The sequence below is a fragment of the Sphaeramia orbicularis genome, chromosome 9 (genome assembly GCF_902148855.1).
Source record: "Sphaeramia orbicularis chromosome 9, fSphaOr1.1, whole genome shotgun sequence".
In the NCBI taxonomy this organism is placed as follows: Eukaryota; Metazoa; Chordata; class Actinopteri; order Kurtiformes; family Apogonidae; genus Sphaeramia; species Sphaeramia orbicularis.
This window is the reverse complement of record NC_043965.1, coordinates 55,791,028-55,813,331: the sequence shown is the minus strand read 5'-3', so window position 1 is coordinate 55,813,331 and position 22,304 is coordinate 55,791,028. Positions and strand designations below refer to the sequence as shown.

At 39.6% G+C, this 22,304-nt stretch overlaps 1 protein-coding gene across 1 annotated transcript in view; it reads left to right on the top strand.

The window, feature by feature from the left end:
- The window catches only part of gpat2 (glycerol-3-phosphate acyltransferase 2, mitochondrial), a 130,159-nt gene that overhangs the window by 45,804 nt on the left and 62,051 nt on the right, over positions 1-22,304 (top strand). The window contains exons 9-11 of the mRNA XM_030143266.1: positions 6,381-6,560; positions 9,810-9,905; positions 14,895-14,977. Of these exons, the coding sequence (XP_029999126.1) occupies positions 6,381-6,560; positions 9,810-9,905; positions 14,895-14,977 (359 nt within the window). The remainder of the gene's footprint in view (positions 1-6,380; positions 6,561-9,809; positions 9,906-14,894; positions 14,978-22,304) is intronic.

Sequence of the window (22,304 nt, the reverse complement as noted above, 5' to 3'; positions counted from 1 at the left end):
TCCTACAATGTGAATTCCTGGATTTTTTTTCTCATTTTGTCTCTCATAGTTGAAGTGTACCTCTGATGAAAATTACAGACCTTTGTCATCTTTCTAAGTAGGAGAACTTGCAAAATCAGTGGCTGACTGAATACTTTTTTGCCCTACTGTACTCGGTTTATTATCAGTGCTTATAACACAGAGGTTTTATGTTTGTTAAATGTTATAAACATCCCCCCCAAAAAGATTTTCAAACCTATGGTGTCATCACAGTGTGTAGTCAGAGCGCACACTGGCCCAAGCAACAGGTCGCAGACGGGAGTAGGGCTGCGATATTCAACACCCCCCCCCCCCCAGCCCTAGTCCACATGGACAATGAGCCACACAAGTAACACAGGGGACAAGAACAGTTAAGGGTTATGAGCCAATAAGTTTCTGTTTAACCGTATTTGTCTTGTTGGATTCTACAGTTCAGTTCTAATAATATGTCCACACAGATGGTGAGAGAGAATTTCATGGTAAAAGGGCAAAGCCACTGTAACCTCTCAGAATAGGTTTTGTGCCATAACACAGTAAATCATTTCCCAGTATGAAAACATTTCACACAAAGGTATTATGCTATACAATTATTTGATGATCTTTTACATTAAAAAGGTCAGAGGTTAAATTCTCTATTGTGACCATGATAAAATTCTTTAGGGAATGTCATGGTTGTCTGTACTCAAAGATGAACTAGTTGGATGTTAGTGTAACTGTGACTACTTTAAAATGGTGTTTTAAAAGGCAATGTCTACTGCCACAGTACTGTAGCACAAAATATTGGTGTGTCTATTTCCACAGAGTCAATCAGATGTTATCATTTGAACTAGAGCCAATCATGGACACTGTTCCATGAACTCATTCTCCTCTTGTTGCCACAGTACTGTGGTCATATATGGAGTATACTTCAGTTCATTCTTTTGTGGATTTTTCCACCACAGTAGTGTGGCAACTGAATGAAGAAACCACTAATTAGTGATAGTATATAGTATACAATATGTATTATTGTTGTAAATGCTCTGTATGTTGTTGTTTTATGGTGTTCTTTGCTCTGTGCAGTCAGTGAGGCTGGAGAAGGTGGGTGGAGCTCCATGTTAGAAGGTGGGTGGAGCTCCATGTTAGATGGAGCAGTATGTTGTGTTACTTGTCAGTTCTGTGTCAGTTCTGTGTCAGTGCTGTGGTCTGAATTCTGCACTCTGAATTTTGTCCCAGTGGCTGATTTATATTAATGTTACATTTACCTACCAGCGCCCTTGGCACCCTACCCCCCCCATTTGAAAATATGCAGGGAGAAAAATGCTGCTTTGACCAGGAATCAAACTGGAGTTTTCTGTGAGGCTTTACCTATTTACCTAAATATCCGCTGTCTTTAGTTCTGACCTATTTGCTATCTGATTGCCTTGGTACATTTCAGGATGTGACAAGTTGCTAGTTTACACATGATCTAACGCAGGTGCCGATTGGCTCTGTGGTAATAGACAAACCAATATTTCGTCTCACAGTACTGTGTCAGTAACCACTACGATTTTAAAATGTAATAATTTCTGTCCACATTTTTCCAAAGCTTCTGAAATAATGTCTGAATTAGGGCTGAAAGATATATCGTTATCGTATCTATGTCTAGATATGAACATTCAAGATATTAATATCGAAAAAGCAACAATGTAAACGATATAGAATTCTGCAGTAAAAAAACATTTTCTGCAGTAAAATGTTTGATTTGTAATTTATTTATTCGTACATTATGTTAATGTTGATGACTGGCAGTGAGCTCTTATAAATAAAACTGCACTTTCCACATTCTTTTGTATTATGATGTTTGTATTTTTCTGAAAAATGCTTGGTTTTCGCCGAACCCGTAGTCATATCGTATCGTATTGATACTGAGATATCTGGCATGGATATCAAGATATGAAATTTTGTCCATATCGTTCAGCCCTAGTCTGAATGTTGAAACATATCTAAAATACACATCACATGACCAGGGACATGGGAGTCATCACAGATTGCTTGAAAATCCATTTGTAAATGTATGAAGTGGTATATAAAATGTATAATGTGACTTCACAACAGCTGCTAACAGAGAAACTCCCTGTAATTCATGATGAATTTATGCTAAATTAAAGATGACATCTTCTAGAAAATGTCATGTGGAGTACAATGAAACCAGAGGAATCTATGTTACCATTTCCAAAAGTCTGTGTTTTTGTCAGGTGACATTACAGAACAATCCCAAACCTTCGGAATAAAACAGGATCACCAGCGTTTCCAAATCCTCATTTATAGGTTGATTAAAAGTTAGAAGTGTAAATACAATTTCAGGTCAATGATGCTTCCAGCTCAAGAATTTGAACTGGACTTAGTGATAAGTAATGTCTGCTGTAACCATGCATATGTGCATTGTTGGCATCGTCTTTGTTATTTTATGTTTTGTCTTGTTTGAGATTGTCCACATGTCTTCAGTGTACTTGCATTGATAACTGGCTGAAGGTGTGGAAATGTAGATCTTGTATGGCCTATTTTTTGTTTATTAAAGAAAAAGTTCATAAAGTTCAAGTCATTAAAAAAAGAAATGTAAATACAGCTAAAGTTATAGTGTGTTACTGTGGGCATACTTTCTTTTTTTGTATACTTTATTTTTAACAGATTTTACGTTTTATAACAAACAGTAAAACAAAAAGTAAAGACATATGAAACAAAAGACGTCAACAAGCACAGACAGGGCAGTATCAAAACTTAAAATACAATGATAAACATGTGGGTCAATGAGTCCCAGTGTTCTCCCATCCTGATCACAGGGTTGAGTTTGTTTGGGTGTGGTCCTGTTTCAGTCCATGTCAGATCAGTCACATATATTCTCATGTTGCATCAGATCATGTTCTGTAAACCTGCTGACACAGTTACATCCACCATTTTCAAAAACATTTGTGCACATTTTCCTGGAGTGCATATTTACACATGTTGATAGTAAAACACACACATGTTGACATATATGTGTATTTCTCATGAGTAAAACCAGGTGTTGTCCTATTGGAGCGTCACATCTTCTGGGATAGATGTCCATTTTAGCCAAGAATGAGTAAATTTGTCCAAATTATGGTTCAAGGAGAAAGTTAGTTTTCCATATTGTATATTTCTTCAATAATTCCAATCCATTCCTTCTTTGTTGGGGGTTCTTGGCTCAGCCATTTTCTTGTTGTGTCTTTTTTCCAGGCTGCCATCATTATATTAATCAGGTATTTGTCTCTAGAGTTGACTGTGGGTGTTAGATTTAACAAGATAAACTGTGCAGAAATCATGTGTAATCTCAAACTCCATCATTGTGTTAATCATTTTCATCAGTTCAATCCGGTAAGGCCTAATTTTTAGAAAATCCCAGAAAATTTCTAAGTAAACAGTGTTTCCTACTGGAAATGATTGACTGTAATCTTCGACCATTGCTGGGCTCATGTGTTTATTTGATTGTTTTGTCGTAAAATCTGTTCATCATGAATACCCTCCTATCTGTATCTGCCCTGGTAGCGCTGTGGCCTTTGGATCACTTGGCCTGAAGAAGTATTTCATTTAGAGGAGTTACTGGCTTTATTAAGATCAATATTGTGCTATGGAGCTGGAATAAAACATTTCATTTTGACGTTCATCTAAAAGACGAGAGCCACAGTGCAACTAGAGCAGGTTGTTTATGACTGTGGCAGTGTGTATTTTCTGTTTTTCATTGACCATTTATGTGAGTGAGCATATTGGCTGTGCGTGAGAGGGCAGGCTTGTTTATTGGTTGTATTTCAATGTTAATAGACCTTTATTGTTTATTGAGTGTAGGCCTGCTTAGCTGCTGTTCAGTGGTAATTGAATTTTCCTCGTCTGTCAGAGGAAAACAGTACTCAGGGCCATGGAAGTATCTGTGAACATCATGAAGTCCCTTTGCTTGGTCCTGTCTGCTCTGTGTGTTTGGACTGCTCATCCCATCTCTGTTTTCTTTCATCTTTTGTTTGCCCTCCAACGTCTGCTTTGCTCTGTTGTTTATGGATATTTTACTGAACATTTATCTCACCGGCTGATAGGCTATGAGCTGTTGTGAATAGGGCTGTAAGAAAATATCGCTTCTGCAATATATCGCGATATTTCATTTCACGATACTGTATCGATATTAACAAGAACTGCATCGATATTTTTAGGTATTTATTCAAATGCAGATATGGCAGAGGTTCATGTTTTTGTTTTTATTTTTTATTTGCTCTTTTATTTCTACATTCACATGGGAGTTTTACTGTGTTGTTTGTATAATAAGAAGTAGTACTGTGATACTGCAGGTCATGCATAGAGTTTTTTTTTTAAACTGATCACACTGTTTTATTCAATAATGGTTATTTCCATCATCCTAAAAGCACTTTGTACTGTCTGAGAGGCAGATGTCAGTTCCTTGCATTAAAATAATGTTCTGATGTTGGATGATTCAGGGACTGAACACTATACATTCTATTCACAACTAATAGAATATGAATATTTGAGCAGGATCTGAAACTGTAATATCTGTAAAACATAATTTTATTTTTTCTTTTATTTGTGTGTGTTTTGTGCTTGGAATTTTATTTTTATTTATCTGCAAAAAATGTTAGTTTTTACACAGGAAAGTTTTGTGATATAGTATTAAATTGTGTTCTGAACAAATAAAAATATGTTCAGTATTTGTGCATATTTCTGGTATAATTCAATTTTTCCAGGAAGTGATCCCTTAACCGTATTATGATATATCACAGTATATTGTATTGTGATCCTAGTGTTGTGATTTGTATCATATTGCCACATTCTTGCCATTACACAGCCCTAGTTGTGAAGGCGCTGTGTCCATTGTCGTCTTCGACTTTCTTCAAATTTCTTCAAATATCTTCTCTGAAAAACTACTGGTGGGACTCATTTCAATTTTTATATGTATTTTTTTCTACAAAGTTTGTCCACTTTTGAAGAAATTTAGATTTTTGAATTTTTGACAAATTTCTTAATAATGGTCCTTTCGACGACACGGTGGTGCAGTGGTTAGCACTGGTGCCTCACAGCAAGAAGGTCCTGGGTTCGATTCCAACACCAGTCGACGGGGGGTGGGACCTTTCTGTGTGGAGTTTGCATGTTCTCCCCGTGTCTGCGTGGGTTCTCTCCGGGTACTCCGGCTCCTCCCACCATCCAAACACATGCACTGATAGGTTAATTGGTTAATCTAAAATTGCCCATAGGTGTGAATGTGACAGTGATTGTTTGTCTCTATATGTTCAGCCCTGAGATGAACTGGTCACATGTCCAGGGTGAACCCCGCCTTCGCCCCTATGCAGCTGGGATAGGCTCCAAGAGACCCCCGTGACCCTAGTGAGGATAAAGCGGGTTCAGAAAATGAATGAATGACTGAATGAATGGTCCTTTCCGTCTAATGGTCCATATTTTGAAGGTTTATAGCACAGGTGTCAAACATGCGTCCCGGGGGCCAAATCCGGCCCGCCAAAGGGTCCAGTCTGGCCCTGGGGATGAATTTGTGAAATGCAAAAATTACACTAAGATATTAATCATTTTAGTTCAGGTTCCACATTCAGACTAATTCAATCTCATAATAGTCTATAAACACAACTCCAATTTTTCTCTTTGTAAATGTGAATGTTTTCATGTATTTAGACTAAAACAAAGTATAATTTCACAAAAACTCAAATATGAACAACCTGAAATATCTTCAGAGAAGTGCAGTTTTAATACTATTCCACCTGTGACTAAACCTTTTGTGTATCTGTAGATCCACTGTGATCTGTAAATTATAATGTACACATGGAAATGATTTTTTTCAGTTCATGTTATTCACATTGTTTGAGAAAATACTTTGTAGATGTAAACATTTTCAGAAAGTAATTGTACTTTTTTTACTGTAAAACATAGAGAAAAGTTTGGAGTTGATATTTCAATATTATTCTGTTATTATTTGACTGGTTGGGCCCACTGCAGATCAGATTCAGCTGAATGTGGAACTGAACTAAAATGACTTTGACAGCCCTGGTTTATAGCATGTAAATGGTTACAGATATCAATATGGTTACTATTGATCACTGATAGGAAGTCGTAAATGGACTTTCATTTAATGAGTTGAGTTCTCCTCCAGTGAAAGTACCACCCACGTCTGTTGGCAGAGTGATCCCCTGCGTCCAGACCACAGGACTGGAACACACAGAACCTGACACCCTCACACATTCAACATGTTCTTGGTTCTTGATAGAACACGATGCTGACCTACAGTGACGTTGGTCCTGTGTTTTAAATGTAATGACTTGCTTCCTCCTGCTGCTTTTAGACCTTTTGTCCCCTGTGTGTGTGTGTTTGCTCGTCCTCAGCTGGTACGTGAGCTGCTCCATGAGGGCCAGGCCCTGAGTGTTGGTGTGTCAGCGGAGTCTGGCCGTGGCGGTCTGTGGCTGGATCACATCACACAGCTCATCAAAGAGCGATCTGTCCCTGATGTCTGCCTGGTCCCTGTGGGCATCTCCTACTGCTGTGTGCCCAAGGCCAACGCACAGGTGCTACTGCTACACACACACAAACACCACCTAAACAGTGGCATCTGGAACCGCAGTGTCCTGAAGACCAACTAAACAGGTTTGGCTCCAAGGCAGAACAAGACTGACAGGTTCAGGGTAGAACAAATATTCATACTGATGTTGTTATTAGGGTTTAATCACCAGAAAATAGGTATGTTTGTGTTTATGTGATCTTCTTATTGATACAGACAGATGGAGCAGAGCTGCCATGTGTCTACAGTAGTTCAGTGGACTTTGTCCTCTGTTTCCTGTGTGAAGGCCAGTGGCACCCACTGTTCATATTCAGGACAGCCAACTGTGTGTGCGTAGGTGCAGGTGTTCATGGGTGGGGGGGTTCGCAGGTGGGGGGTTCATGGGTGGAGGTGTTCAAGGGTGGAGGAATTCGCGGGTGGAGGTGTCCACAGGTGGAGGTGTTCATGGGTGGAGTTGTTTAAGGGTGGAGGTGTACACAGGTGGAGGCGTTCATGGGTGGAGGTGTCCACAGGTGGAGGTGTTCATGAGTGGAGGTGTCCATGGGTGGAGATGTTTGCGGGTGGAGGTGTCAATGGGTGGAGGCATTCGCAAGTGGAGGTGTTCACAGCTGGAGGTGTTCATGGGCAGAGGGCTTTGTGTATGTGTGTGTGGGGGGGTTGTGGGTGGAGGTGTTTTTTGGGGGGAGGCATTCATGTGTGGAGCCCTTCATGAGTGGGGGGGTTCATGGGTGGAGGCATTCGCGTGTGGAGGTGTCCACAGGTGAAGGGGTTCATGGGTGGAGGGGTTCATGGCTGGAGGTGTTCATGGGCAGAGGGCTTTGTGTATGTGTGTGTGTGTGGGGGGGGTTGCGGGTGGAGGTATTTTTTGGGGGGGAGGCATTCATGTGTGGAGCCCTTCATGAGTTGGGGGGTTCATGGGTGGAGGCATTCGCGTGTGGAGGTGTCCTCAGGTGAAGGGGTTCATGGGTGAAGCCCTTCATGGGTGGAGGGGTTCATGGGTGTAGGTGTTCAGGTACGAGCTGTAGCAGTTAAACGTCAGCAGCAGAAACAGTAGTGGTGGACAGGTGGAAATGGAACTGGTGAAAGGTGGTTCAGACTGGTTGAAGACACTAACTGAACCCACTGGACTGTTGTTTATGTTATTGTCAGCTCTTACATTTAATCCAATTTGACCTTGAAAAATGTCTTAAAAATTCAGCCTCCACAGATCTTCAGATGTCCTTAGATGTGGACATAGAGGGTATGCTGATGTTATTCACATTTAGGAGCAGTTTGGGTAGGACACAGTCTGATTTGTCGTTTCTTCAGGTAGACGTGCATTTGCAGTTGGCTTCACTTCTACTGGAGTGACACTGGAACCGTCTGAGGAAGCAGAACACAGATTGTCTGGGACATCACAAACCAACACAACCTGACTCACTGTTTGAATGAAAGGACAAATATGAACACAGAAGATCATTTTTATTCATTCAAAATCAGTTTAGGGAGATGCAGATGGTTTTCAGATGTACAGCCAACCCATGAGTAATCTGTGAAATGACTGTTAGTGCTGGGACTGTTGGTTCTTTGAAGGGAGTCGTTCAATCAGGAGCCGTTCACTGAAAAGAGCCGTTCAACAGACTGGCTCTTTTATGTTTTTGGCATTCTTTTGAAACACCAGTGTTTGAATGACTAAATAGGCTTCATGTGGTGATTGACATTCCATTTTAAAGGTGTTTAATTGGCGCGGCAGTAAATATTATCTTACCGTGAAACAGAATGGTTAGTTCAAATGTGTGGGTTAAATCCATGACATGAGAGGTGACATTAGACAAATGATGGAACTGGACCAAAAACATCCCAGTACATTCTGTGGACTAGTCTGTAGAATAAAAATGAAGAAGAAAATAAAACATTTTCTGATGAAAGAACATTTTATTCTCCTCAAAACAAGAACAATAAATGTGTGGAAACATACGGAAAAACTTGCACAAAACACAACAGTAGTTCAGGGGCCACATACAGCCTAATATGATCTAAAGTGGGCCGGACCAGTCAAATAATATAAAGAACAGGATAAAAACTGATAATGTCAACTCCAAAGTATTCTCTGTTGTCAAATGTAATGTAAAAATGTAATGAAAATGTTTACATCTGCGAACTGTACTCAAATATAACATGAACAAATATGAATAACCTGAAAATTCTAAAGGAAAATAAGTGCAATTTCAACACTATTCTGCCTCAGTTTATCATTTACACATGTGCATTATAACTTACAGATCACAGTGGATCTACAAATGTGGATCCAAACGTTTAATAACAGGTAGAATATTGTTAAAATTCTACTTACTTCTCTAAAGAAATTTCAGGTTGTTCATATTTGCTCTGGTTGTTTCCATTTTTTTTGTAAAAGGGCTAGTCTAAATGTAAACATTTTTGTGTATTTGACTTTATTTTACACTAAAACAAAGAGGAAAACATGTGTTTTTCATTAGTTATAGGTTGCTAGCGGCACTGTACCCGTGGTGCCATCGTACGATTATGATAGTATTTTACTGGTCTGACCCAGTTTAGGTTGAATTGACCTAAAATGATTTGTACATCCTTGATTGTTAATATATTCAGTCTAATTTTTGCATTTCACACATTCATCCCAGGGGCCAGATTGGACCCTTCAGCGGGCCAGTTTTGGCCCCTGGGCCGCATGTTTGACACCTGTGATGTATGCAAACAGAGGGACCAGCAAAAGAAAAACAATAAGTATAAATCTTAGTATGACTATTGTTTTTAGTAATAAATATAAAAAAAACGCAATGTTTTGTACATGTAATATTTGTCAGTGCTGATATATTTTACATTTTTTGAGATTTTTGTCACAACTTGTTCCCACTGGATGACAGAGGTTGATAAGGTGAGGTGTCTGTTTTATTTTGTGTGGCAGTGGGCAGTGCTATTACTCTCCATTAGTCCTGCCCTCTGTTATTTGCACCATGAGGCGATACTGCAGAGTGGGTGTTGCTTTTGGTTAATTGCCATAATAAGGTCCTCACCTAATCATTTTGTTGTGTCATTCACTCACAGCAGGCTCAGTACACTCAGTTCCTATGTTCACACACATACTCCAAGGCCTGTGTCTGTGTACCCTCCTGCTCATTACTGAGCCTGTTCATTAGTGCTGTTGCCGTTGTAATGTCCCTCCAAAAGGAAAGACCTCATTAAGTTATTATTGCTAATTGGCTTTGGGCTGTCCGTCTCTGAATGTGTGTCTTTAAAGGTTGGCCTGTGCTCGCTTGTGCAGTGGATGTGGTCGGCCCTGTGGAAACCAGGAGGAAGTGTGAAGATGGACCTGGGCCAGCCCTTTTCTCTCAAGGTGAAGCATAAAAGAGCCCATCAGAGGCCTGCGTATGGCTTAAAGCAGTGCTTCACAGACGCTTTTGCATGTGACCCTTTGAAGGAAGTCAGCGTCGACTGCCTTTCCAACCGTTTATCGCATGTTTAAGTGTGTGAGTGGTTCACAACAAAGATTAATTTCTATTCTTGCTACTCTTGAGATAAGTGTGTGAAGATAGTTTTTGGCCCTGTTTACTCTTGGTTTTAAAATGTGTTTTGGATGATCCAAATTCAAGTGGAGAAGCAAAACAACACAGTTCACACGTGTGTCTTCATTGTGTTCATTTGACCACATATGTTCAGATTTATGCTGCTTTCATGTGCTATGGGAACTATGGTAAATGCTAGTTACAAACTGGAAAATTGCACTCAAACGCCCCCTCACATCATATTTTCCTCCAGACAACTGGGAAAAATTTGATCCATGAGTTGCTGAAATGGAAATAACCTTTGAACTTTTCAATATGGTAGTGAGCAATAAGGGATTGATGGCAAAGGAAAAACTATGCTTTTATTAATGACCTGCTGCTGTTAACAGATGACTTTGGTCATTTTTAATTTAAACATTTACAAAAAAAAAAAATTAAATGCTCTATTAGATGAATTATCATGTCCAACACTGTTTTACCCAAGTAGCAGGTCACCATAATGTGTGTCAGCCATTTTCATTTCACTATGACAACAAAAGCACTTCAACACAACACACTGGTAATTTTGAATTCATAAGTGCAAAGGATCATCTTAACGATCCCACGTGAAGGCAGCATTAATGCATACGTCTCTTCCAATAGGTCGGGGAGTCTTCTGCGTACATATTCTGTCAGTCTGTGATGAACGCTTGAAGGTTTTGACCGCTAAAACACTGTGCATGTACTCACCACTCCAACTGTTCAGATGACACATCAGGGTTAGGGGGAGGACAGGGGGAACATGGTGTTTGGTGAAAATGACCAAACTCACCACTAATGTCACCCATCAGGCCTATGGAATACCATTGGCCCTCTGTGATACATGTGATTGCAGCTGAAGTGATTTAGTCAAAGGTTAGCCGTTCTGTTTTCCAACAACAGTAAAACCAGCCTAAACTGGGGCAGAGTGAAGGTGATTCCATTCTCAAAACCAGTTCCGAGAACCGTATCACTTGATGATGCCGGATGGTCTCTGAGACAAATAGGGGAAAGGTCTAAAAGATTTGTTAATTATGGAAATAAAGAGACTACCATCACTTTACTCCTTATATCACATTCTGTAATTTTATTCCTGATATGTCTTTAAACATGTCATAAAGTTCTAGAATCATACCAAGTGTTCAAGGAAAGTATGACAGTATGACAGTATGACTATTTAACCCATAAAGACTCAAAGCACCACCGACCAAAATCATCTACTGTTCTAAAATGTTTCATAACTTCTTTATCACTAATCCTGTCAATACATGAAAATAATTGGTGTAAAATGCAGTTTGTCTTCTTTTTGTGGTCAAAGTAGAGCTTGGAGAATGGCTTTGGTTCTGAGTTCTTTAAACGAAACTGGTTCCGTTTACAGATCTTGAAACTGGTTCCGCACACTTCGGATTTTTTGGTGAAATCTGATTTTTTGTGTGCTCGTTCATATTCTACATTAAATGCGACTTCTATCAGTTTTGAGTCTGAACTGAATGCGACCCTGAAGTGACCCACATGCACTAAAGAGGTCCTGATGGAATACGAGACCACGCAGACACACACTGTGTTTACAGAAGTGACACTCCTGGGACCCATGTCAGTGACGTAAAGGTCGGATAAATGCGACCTGGCCATTCAGACTGAAGTCGCATCGCAAAATATCAGATAAGTATCAGATTTAAGACCACACATGAAAGTGGTGTGTGTCAGATTTGAAAAAATCTGATTAGTCCTGTTCAAACAGTCTTTAACAGATGGGATACAGGTCACATATGGGCAAAAAAAAATCAGATTTAGGACACATTTGGCTGTAGTCTGAACGACGCCTATGAGAATCAGTCAAAAATGTTATAATAAGAATGTAATCAGTTGGTATTGATGTCATGTCATTATTTATCTTCGTCCAGAACATCCAGAAATCTAGAGGTGAAATATTCAAAGCAGTTTTACAGTATTTCCTCCACTATCAAATATATTGTGAAATCAAACTTTTTTTTTTTTTTTGCAAACTCTAAAGATAAAAGAACAATTATACCACAATCGTCCCCCCACAATATCAAAGAAAAACATCTCTGTCCATACCAACAATGTCTTTTTTGGTGGAATTTTTAGTTGCTGGAGATGTAGTCATTTTAGATAAGCTTGGATCACTCTCCACATCTAAACATTCACTAAAGAAATCTCCAAACATTGGAGCTGCATCCTGCCCCAGTGCTGAGGTTCATTTTAGAAATACAAATGAGCCAAAGTGCTCACAGATGTTTCCCTCTAGGGTAGGTAAAAATAAGCTGGTGCTTCAGCCTATGCCTTTTCGCCCATATTTAATATAGAAATCCAAAATGTATGTATGTTTATATATGTATATACATGATGTTGTGTTAAATGGATGCAAAAATTCCTCCTCCTACTACTCTAGAATGAGGATAGATGAGAACAGAGCACACATGTTGAACGGGCTCAGACTTTGCCTCATAAATCACACTGAACACTAAAAGTGAACTGAATGAACACTTATTTATATTGTTCTATTCTTTATCGTCACATAAAAAACTAGAAGCACTCGGAGAGCGCAGACCTCCGCCAAGGCTGATCAGTGGCCCCCCCCGTGGGCCCCCCCACGCCAAGGAGGTTATGTTTTTGCCAGGGTTTGTCTGTCTGTCTGTCTGTTTGTCTGTCCGTTAGTGTGCAACATAACTCAAAAAGTTATGGACAGATTTTGATGAAATTTTCTGGTCTGCCCCCCCCCCCCCCCCCCCCCCCCCCATGGGCCCCCCCACCCCCGATCACCACCAAAATTTAATCATTTCTTCCTTATCCCATTTCCAACAAACCCTGAAAATTTCATCAAAATCTGTCCATAACTTTTTGAGTTATGTTGCACACTAACGGACAGACAAACAAACCCTGGCAAAAACATAACCTCCTTGGCGGAGGTAACTAAAAACAGAAAGAAAGAAATGAAGCAGTGCAGCCCACACTAAAGCCTCCACCACAACCATAAAGTTGAATTAACTCCTCTGTGGAACAGTCCAAAGGGCCAGTTCTGTTAAACTAACTTAAGGCGTCCATACACTGTGTGATTTTACAGACCATTTCTCACTGGTGCTTCTCTTTCTGGGATGGGTCCAGATGTGTCTCTAATGGTGTGTGCTGCTTGGTGCAGTGGACATGGGCTAAGGAGAAGACATGAACACCTCACCACCAGCAATCGTGTTCGCAAGGAAAACGCAGCTGTTTGAAATCTTGCTTGCTCCTGGTGAGGGTATGGCACTGTCAAAGCACTGCCACGAGCCCATGGGCCTCAGATTCTCACACTGTGCATGTACACAATAACACCCAGCGACTGTAAGCTCATTCTAAGCTAACAGTCAGTGCAGTTTATCTGTTGTATCTTCCCTCTAGTTCCCTTTGCTGTAGGACTGACAGCCCATACTGTCCACGTCTGGACAACCAACTCCTGCACCAAACATGTGGTCGTCTGTTCTTCTTTTTTGATTCTGCACAGATAATGGCACATATTACCAAAGCAGCTCGTTAGTTTTTGTTTAGCACTACCATTTAATGACTCACGCCAATACACAATCGTCTATGCACTTACGGATTCCTTGGTAATTTAACGTATTTGCGGATCCAACAATGGAACGTGTGGTGCATCCTCTGGTGTATGGTCCTACAGTGTGGTGCGTCCTCTGGTGTATGGTCCTACAGTGTGGTGCGTCCTCTGGTGTATGGTCCTACAGTGTGGTGCGTCCTCTGGTGTATGGTCCTACAGTGTGGTGCGTCCTCTGGTGTATGGTCCTACAGTGTGGTGCGTCCTCTGGTGTATGGTCCTACAGTGTGGTGCGTCCTCTGGTGTATGGTCCTAAAGTGTGAGAACATGAATCGTGAGCCTGACTTTACCATTGATTCGCACAGTTTGAGATGGAGCTGCGTGCAACGATCGAAATAATCGCACAGTGTATGGACGCCTTTAGATGTTTTAAATCACAGGTGTGAAACATGCGGCCCGGGGGCCAAATCCGACCCACCAAAGGGTCCAATCTGGCCCGTGGGATGAATTTGTAAAATGCAAAAATTACACTGAATTCAAGTTCTACATACAGACCAATTAGATCTCAACTGGGCCAGACCAGTAAAATAGTATCATAATAATCCATAAATAATGACAACTGCAGATTTAATCGTTGTTTAAGTGTAAAAAAGTAAAATTACATGAAAATGTTTACATTAACAAACTATCCTTTTACAAAAAATGTGAATAACCTGAAATGTCTTAAGAGAAGTGAATGCAGTTTTACCAATATTCTGCCTGTTACTAAATGTTTTGTGTATTTGTAATTGTAATGTAAGTTGTAACGCACATGTGTAAATGAAAAACTGATGAACTGAGGCAGAATATTGTTTTTGTTAAAACTGCTCTTGTTTATCTTAAGACATTTCAAGTTTCAAGTTCATGTTATTCACTTTTAAGGAAACGTTGTAGATGTAAATATTATTATCACGTAAGTTTCCTTTTCCACTGTTATTATTGGAGTGGTCCGGCCCATTTGAGACCATATTGGGGTGAACATGGCCCCTGAACTAAAATGAGTTTGACACCCCTGGCTTAAACAATGAATGCAAAGAAGTGTTGAATACTGAGTTAATAATAGAGGAATGGGCTCTGAATTAATAGTTGGAATTAAATGTTTTTTATCCAAACTGTTTAATTTTCTTAACTCAGTTTGCAATATCATCAATTTTAAATGAAGTAGAGACCTGTGCATATTATTATCCATTTTATCCATGTTTGTGTGTGTGTGTAGGAGATGTGTGACTCAGGCAGGTGCAGTATAGATGACTGGCTCCCTCTTCAGGACCTGTTGCTTCCTGTAATCCTCAGCAACAGGTAAATGAAAGCACACGTGCACACGCTGGATTCTTTATACTGTACATGAACAGAACCACAATGGGATTCGAATTTAGATTATGTTTATCTAACATCTGTGAAACTGAAAAGTTCTTTAAACACTGAAGGGAAAACTTTCCCCTAACCCTTGAATCTGGCACTGATATGATGCAAGCGCTGATGAGAGCCTTCATCCTCTTAGACTCGGTCCAATTACCGTCAACATTACACAGGCTGCCAGTGAAAAAGATAACAGAAAGAAAATAACATCCTCACACAACCTCTGCTTGGCTTCTGACAAGTAAAGTGGCTTCTCTCGTACATATGTTTAATTCTTCTGAGAGGGGAAGAAAAACAGGGTGAGTGAAAGCGATGACGACTGATAGATGAAAACGTGTTAGAGCGGGGGTGTCAAACATGCGGCCCGGGGGCCAAATGCGGCCCGCCAAACATTCCGAACTGGCCCGTGGGTGCAAAAATTCCATAGTCCAGGCTGTGGAACTTGTTTTAGTTCAGGTTCCACATACAGACCAATGTGATCTACAGTCAAATAACAACAAAATAACCGACAAAAAATAATGACTCCATATTTTCTTTGTGCTTTGATGTGAAAAAAATCATATTACACTATGCCTATAAATAATGGCAACTTCAAATTTTTCTTTGTTTTAGTGCAAAAAATAACATTAAATTATGAAAATATTAACATTTACAAACTATCCTGTAACAATGAAATGTGAATAACCTGAAGAAATATGAAGAAACCTGAAATGTCTGTATTAAATTCAGCCCAATTTGAACTCTTTTCTGCTTGTTCCTCAGTGTTTAGTGTCTTTGTAGATCCGTTCCAGAATGCACATGGACAAATGAGAAGTTACTACTCAGAAATCACCCAAATTCACCCAAAAATTACCATAAAACTGCCTAAAAATTACTCAAAAACCACGTAAAAATCACCCAAAAATTACCCCAAAACCACCTGAAAATCACCCAAAAAACACCTAAAAATCACCCCAAAAACAACTAAAAATCACCCAAAAAACACCTAAAAATCACTCAAAAAACACCTAAAAATCACCCTAAAATTACCTAAAAAACCCTTATCATTATGCCTATAAATAATGACAACTTCAAATTTTAGTGCAAAAAAATCACATTAAATTCTGAAAATCTTTCCATTTCCAAACTCTCCTGTACCAATAACATGTGACTAACCTGAACAAATGTGCCCAACCTGAAATGTCTGTATTAAATTCAGTCCAGTTTGAACTCTTTCCTTCCTGTTCCTCAGTGTTTAGTGTCTTTGGAGATCTGATCCAGAATGCACATGGACTAATGAGAAGTGGAGGAAGAAGATTGTTAAAATTACACTGATTTTTCTGAAGAAATGTCAGTTTTTTTCAGGTTATTCACATCTTTTTTGTTTGGATAGTTTATAAAAGTAAGTATTTTCATAATTTAATGTTTTGGGGTTTTTTTTGCACCAAAACAAAGACAAAAACTTGGAGTTGTCCTTTATAGGTTATGCTATTATTTTACTGGAGACGAAATGGGGCAGAATGTGGAACCTGAAAGAACAGGAGTTTGAGAGCCCTGTGTTAGAGAAAGGCTGGTCAGACTGGACTGTTAGCAGCAGCTCTGTGTGCATGTCTGTGTCATTAACATGTTCCTACACTGCCACGCTCAGTCAGTCTGTTTGTCTCTGCTGCCGAGGTTTCAGCTTTTGAAGCCTCATGGTCTTTGTTTTTAGTTTGTTTTTGCTCTTTTGTGAGAAAAGCGGTGCCGCTGAGGGCCACTATAATGAAAATGAAACGTCTGCACATAGAAGCACTTCATGTGCCAAGGTGGAGTAAAAACGTGCATAGTGATAACCGATGCCACTGCCTGTATCGCTTGTGCATTAGCACAGCCTCATACGACCGTCTTTCACTGATATGGTGCTGCATACTGTATGTGACACAAATAACACACAAAGCACCCTGCCTCAGATAAGCACCTCATCATATGTAACACACACACCGCCATTTTGCAGAAGCACAGCTGCTATTTTATTTGCTTGTGCATTTGAAGTACCAGAGTCTATTTAGAGTGTTATTTTACCCAGATACAGGTGTTCTTTTATTTCAGAAATAAAGCATTAACTCATCTCATTCATCTCTCATTACGGTCATTAAGGATAAATTAGAATTTAAATTTTGTCTCGTCCTTAACCACAGATGTTGCAATAAGAGTTAATTGATCATTACTGAAAAATCTAACAGAGCCATTACATTTTTTCACCACAAGCAAATAATGCTAAGATAAGTTTCTATAAGCAGTATTTTCCGGGAATTATTAGGAGAAAAAAATCCTAATTAACTTTGAGCATATTGTAATTCAGGTGTTGAGAGGAAGCAAGACCTGTGCACCCCCCCTTGGCTCGTGTTCAGGCTTTAGAAAATCTAACAGGAAACAGAAAAGTTTGGCCAGTTACCAATTTACAGCATGACTGCTCCCCTAACAGTGGTATTTTAGATTTACAAAAGCAAAACAAAACAAGATTGGACCATTATATGTTTTGCTTTTATATTCAGTGTAAAACGGTGAGGGAGCTGCAGGAGTGAGGTCTGTATTTTCAAATTCTGGACTTTTTTTTTTTTTTTTTAGGGTTTCAGCTGAGTGGAGTTTTACAGTTTACGTGGTTCATTATGTAACTCCCTTGAAAATAAAAGCAATTCATTGTAACATATGATGTCATAGGGCCCTCAGTTTATCCAGTCCAGTGTGTAAGATTTAGGTCCATGTAATTGCAGAAATGGAATAGAATATTCATACTGATGTTTACATTTGTTTATAATCACCTAAAAATGACAAATCATGCCTCATCAGAAGGAGAAGATGACCTTTAATAGAGTCTGCCATGTTTCTACAGTAGCTCAGTTTCCAATTTTTTTTAAATTTTTTATTTTTGTCACTTAATTTTTTATTGAAATTTTTTTACACATATCTGACAAAACAATAAAAATGAAAAACAAACAAGCCAACATTGCTTGTGTACATATACCTATTTCAACACATTTTATCCAGTCTTTCCATCACTCTTCACTCTGTAAACCATCCATTTATTCCACTTTTTGTCCATTTGTGCTTCCTGTAGTCGCAGTCTATGACTCACCCTTTCCATTGTATTTATTCCATCCATGATTTCAATCCACTGGTCCTGTGTTGGTGCTTCTGTCCTTCCCCAGTTCCTTGTAATAGCTTTTTTGCAAGCCAGTGAAAGTATCTTAACCAAGTATATGCCATTTCCCACTACAATTCCATCAGATAACTTAGACAAATACAGTCCATCACAGCACATTGGAATCTCATACCCCATTCTTTGTTTTAGTACTCTACACACCATTTCCCAAAACACAGTTATTTTATCACATTTCCAAAAAAACGTGTGTGATCTACATCCAATTCTCCACATTCCCTCCAACATTTCTGCTGTCTGTTTAACTGCTTGGTTTTCTTCTAAGGTGAAATAAAGAAACGCACCAGATTTTTCCAGGAAAAGTCCCTCCAGATCCGCGAACTAGTGGATGTTTGGTGTATCTCAGCTTCCAGTTTTATTGTAGGCTCCTTCCAGTATGGAGGTTAACGCTGTCTGACGGTGGCCTAGAGTTAATATCTGCTGAACAAAAAAGCCCTGAACAGACAAAACAAACAGAGTAGTGTGGTCTGCAGTTTGACCTCCTGATGGAGCTAAATATCTCATACTGAACCTGGAACTTGCTCAACATGGTGCCTTTGAAAGTGTTCCCACTCTGTTTACAGTGTTTACTGCTTTACCTGTCTGTCTGGAAGTGGTCCTCAAAGCCGCCACTCTGAGTCTGTTGAGCTCACTGTTGTATGACTGACTGGGTTCAAATTGTTTGTTTGAGCATGACTTTGGTCTTTAGCTCCTTCCTTTGAATCCAAACTAACTGGTTGACTGCAGGTTGACCAGCAGCTCGTGGTACAGTACCTTCACTTTCCCATCAGAACGCTATGTCTGACAGGAACATAAAGCAGTGGAAATAGTCTACATGTAGCATGCGCTTGGCTGAAAATGACTTTCACATGGTCCTTTTTGCATGTTTTCCAGTGCATCTGTCCACAGTAGTGTATTCCCTATCTTCCATCGTATTCCTGCCTGCATTACCAGTTTCCTCTGGACATGTGACTTTCCTTCATATTCAACAGCTGAAGGCTCAATGTGTAATATTTAGTCATATCTAGTGGGGAAGTTGGTGATTACAAGTAGGGCTGCACGATTCTGGCAAAAATGAGAATCACAATTTTTTTTTTGCTTAGAATTGAGATCACGATTCTCTGGCCTGATTTTTTTTCACCGCTGTCTAGGAAAATGGGTTCTTTTACCTCTGATTCATGTCTTTCATATCAATTCAAATTTTATCTCTGTAGTGCCAAATCATAACAGAAGTCATCTCGTGACACTTTACATATAGAGCCAACTGGAACCAGATGCACAAATCACTCCACGAGTAGTCCGGTCACTTGTGGTCCTGGTTGCCAAGCGACGTCAGCTGTGAACATTTGCAGCACAAAGAAACTCCCCAGCCGGCACAATCCGTGTGTTTCCATGACAACTTTTCTTCCTGGTTTAATCTGATTAAAGGTTTGATCCTATTTCAGATGTCCATGTAAACACCTTATTCCAGTTGAAAAAGAAAAGTGTGGCTTAAATTTAAACCTGATTAAAGTCAGCGGTTTAATCCTCTTTTAACTGCGCTCTAAATTCTTCCTGGACATGTAAAGCCTTTATTCCGTTTGGACTTTATTCCTTCCATTCTGCACATGCTCAGTGTCTTGTCCTGTGGCGATGACGCACACATTCTGCGCCGGTGGAAGACTCTGCACTGCAGTCTAGTCTTCCCAAAGCGTTCCAGTGGAATATTCTGATGGGATCTACCAGCCTGGAAAACCCTGAAGGAACAGTTCAACACTGGCTTTGGATTCATTCATTTGTCATGAACTAATGAGTTCCACAAGTGGGACAAACAGTTTGAACTGCAGCCCTAACGTTAGCTTAGCTTAGCCTAGCTTAGCATAATGGCTTCATTCCTCTGGTCAGACGTAGCCAGGCTTTTAGAGGTGATTTGTAGTATTTTAGGAGTGATTTTGGTAAAGTCAGTTCTCCCTAATCATTCCTTTAGTCCGCTGGGGTCAATATGATCACAAACTGAGGCTCAGATCATGGTCATGTGACTTACTGCAGGAAGAAAATCTGGGAAATAAAAACTAATGCAAAGCTAAAACGCTAACGCAAAGCTAATTTAGCGCATGCATCCCTTCAACAAAAAGATTTTCCAACTTCCGTCAACACAACAGTCCACAGATTGTATGAGTGCAGTAAGTCGCAGATCTAAAGAAATAATTAGAGAGAATCGGATTTGACAAAATCACTGACAAAAGACGACAAATCACCTTTAAAAAACTGGCTACATGTGACCATGGAAATGCAGTAACTATGCTAAGCTAAGCTAACAGAAGGGCTAAGCTAAGCTAACAGAAGGGCTAAGCTAAGCTAACAGAAGGGCTAAGCTAAGCTAACAGAAGGACTGCCAGAACAAGGCAACGTCAGCACTGCAGCACAAACCCTTCTGCTCACTGATCTACCTCATTAATACCTCATGTAAACCTTTATTCAGGTTTAACATTTCCATGGAAACAGAAGAGAAAATACTTTAGTTCCAAATTAATTTCTTCTGGAAAAATAAATCGGATTTAAAAAACATCATGTAACTGTACCCAATGGAATATTTTTAATATAAAAATTTTGGAGAGGGCAAGACTTTTGATTCTTGGTTAAAGGCAGAGTTATCCTCACCAGCAAAGAAAAGAAAAGGAGAAGAACAGCAGAAGTCAGAGAAGTGAAAGTGAAAAGACCCTTGGATCTGGATGACAGAAAAGACCAACATGAGATTAGCACCGCCAAATGTGAACCTTTATTGGGCATGAGTTCAGGTGGGTGACTCACCACTCCCACGGGGGTTTCCACCCATTTCACTGTCTTTACCGCAGACGTTCCTCTGCTGTCATTCACTCTTTCTTCACTCAACTGCAGCCGACAGCAGCAGGCTCACAAGTTGTAAAGACGCTTTACCATTGGTGCTTCCGTGCTTGTGGGCATTTATTTGTAAAGTAGCCCCTAAATGAGACTGCCTACATGTGTGAATTGAGATCACGATCTTTTAACGATTAATCATGCGGCCCTAATTACAACCATCACCATCTACCCTTATGGTGGCCACTAAAAATGAGAGCAAACTAATCAATTAGAGCTACTGTTTTCTACTGGGAGTGTATCATTCTGTCAAACCGTGCATGTCTGAAACTCAGTCTGTAGCATATTTGTTGAAATTGCAGTTCTTTTCAAGCCAAGTGTCTATCATATCTCAGTTCTCTGTGAAGATTGTCGACATCACACATGACAGTGTTTATACATATGGTCATTTTTTTCAGAAGATGATACAGAATTGAGATCATATTTCCTCTTCATTCCTAAATTCATCATATTTGGTGGTCCTTTCTCATGTCAGTTTTACATGTAGTAACCTCAGGTTTGGTTTTTACACTCGACTGAGCGATCATTTTTCATGTAACACGTGTTCATTCTCAGTCTGATAATAGAGCTGACAGTACTAACACTGAAAAGGCATCCAGGTGACATCAAAACACTTGAGTTACTTGAATACAAATCCTCCCAGTACGTCGGAGTGGTCATGTTTCTATAAGTGTATTCACAATATAATGGCATTATTTCGTGTTATCAATTTGATCTTTGGGGGTAAGGGTCTGCAGTCAGTTTGTTTCCCATAGTTTTGGGGATGATAACTTACTCAAATATAGTGGGGTGATTATAAAGTACTGTGACACCATAAAACAGCAAAAAAAGTTGTCATCCATTCTGAGTTGTTGTAGACTGCAGCTACTGTACTGCTGTAGATGTAAACAGGTCATTATAATGTGTCAAAAAGGGTTTTTTTTCAATGTGACTGAGGATTTTGTTTGATCTCTACAGTTATAGCCCTCTAAATGTTGCACACTGGAAGACCAACGACAAGGACATAAAGCCCAGAATAGAATAGAATAGAATAGAATAGAATAGAATAGGCTTCATTGTCATTTTACAGGTTGTGCAATGAAATTACAGGTGGTCTCTGCCAGCAACAGCGCACTATGTGACTATATACAACACAAAAAATAGACATTAAAATAAGGGGAAAAATGTTATATATATATATATATATATATACAGTACAGGCCAAAAGTTTGGACACACCTTCTCATTCTTCGC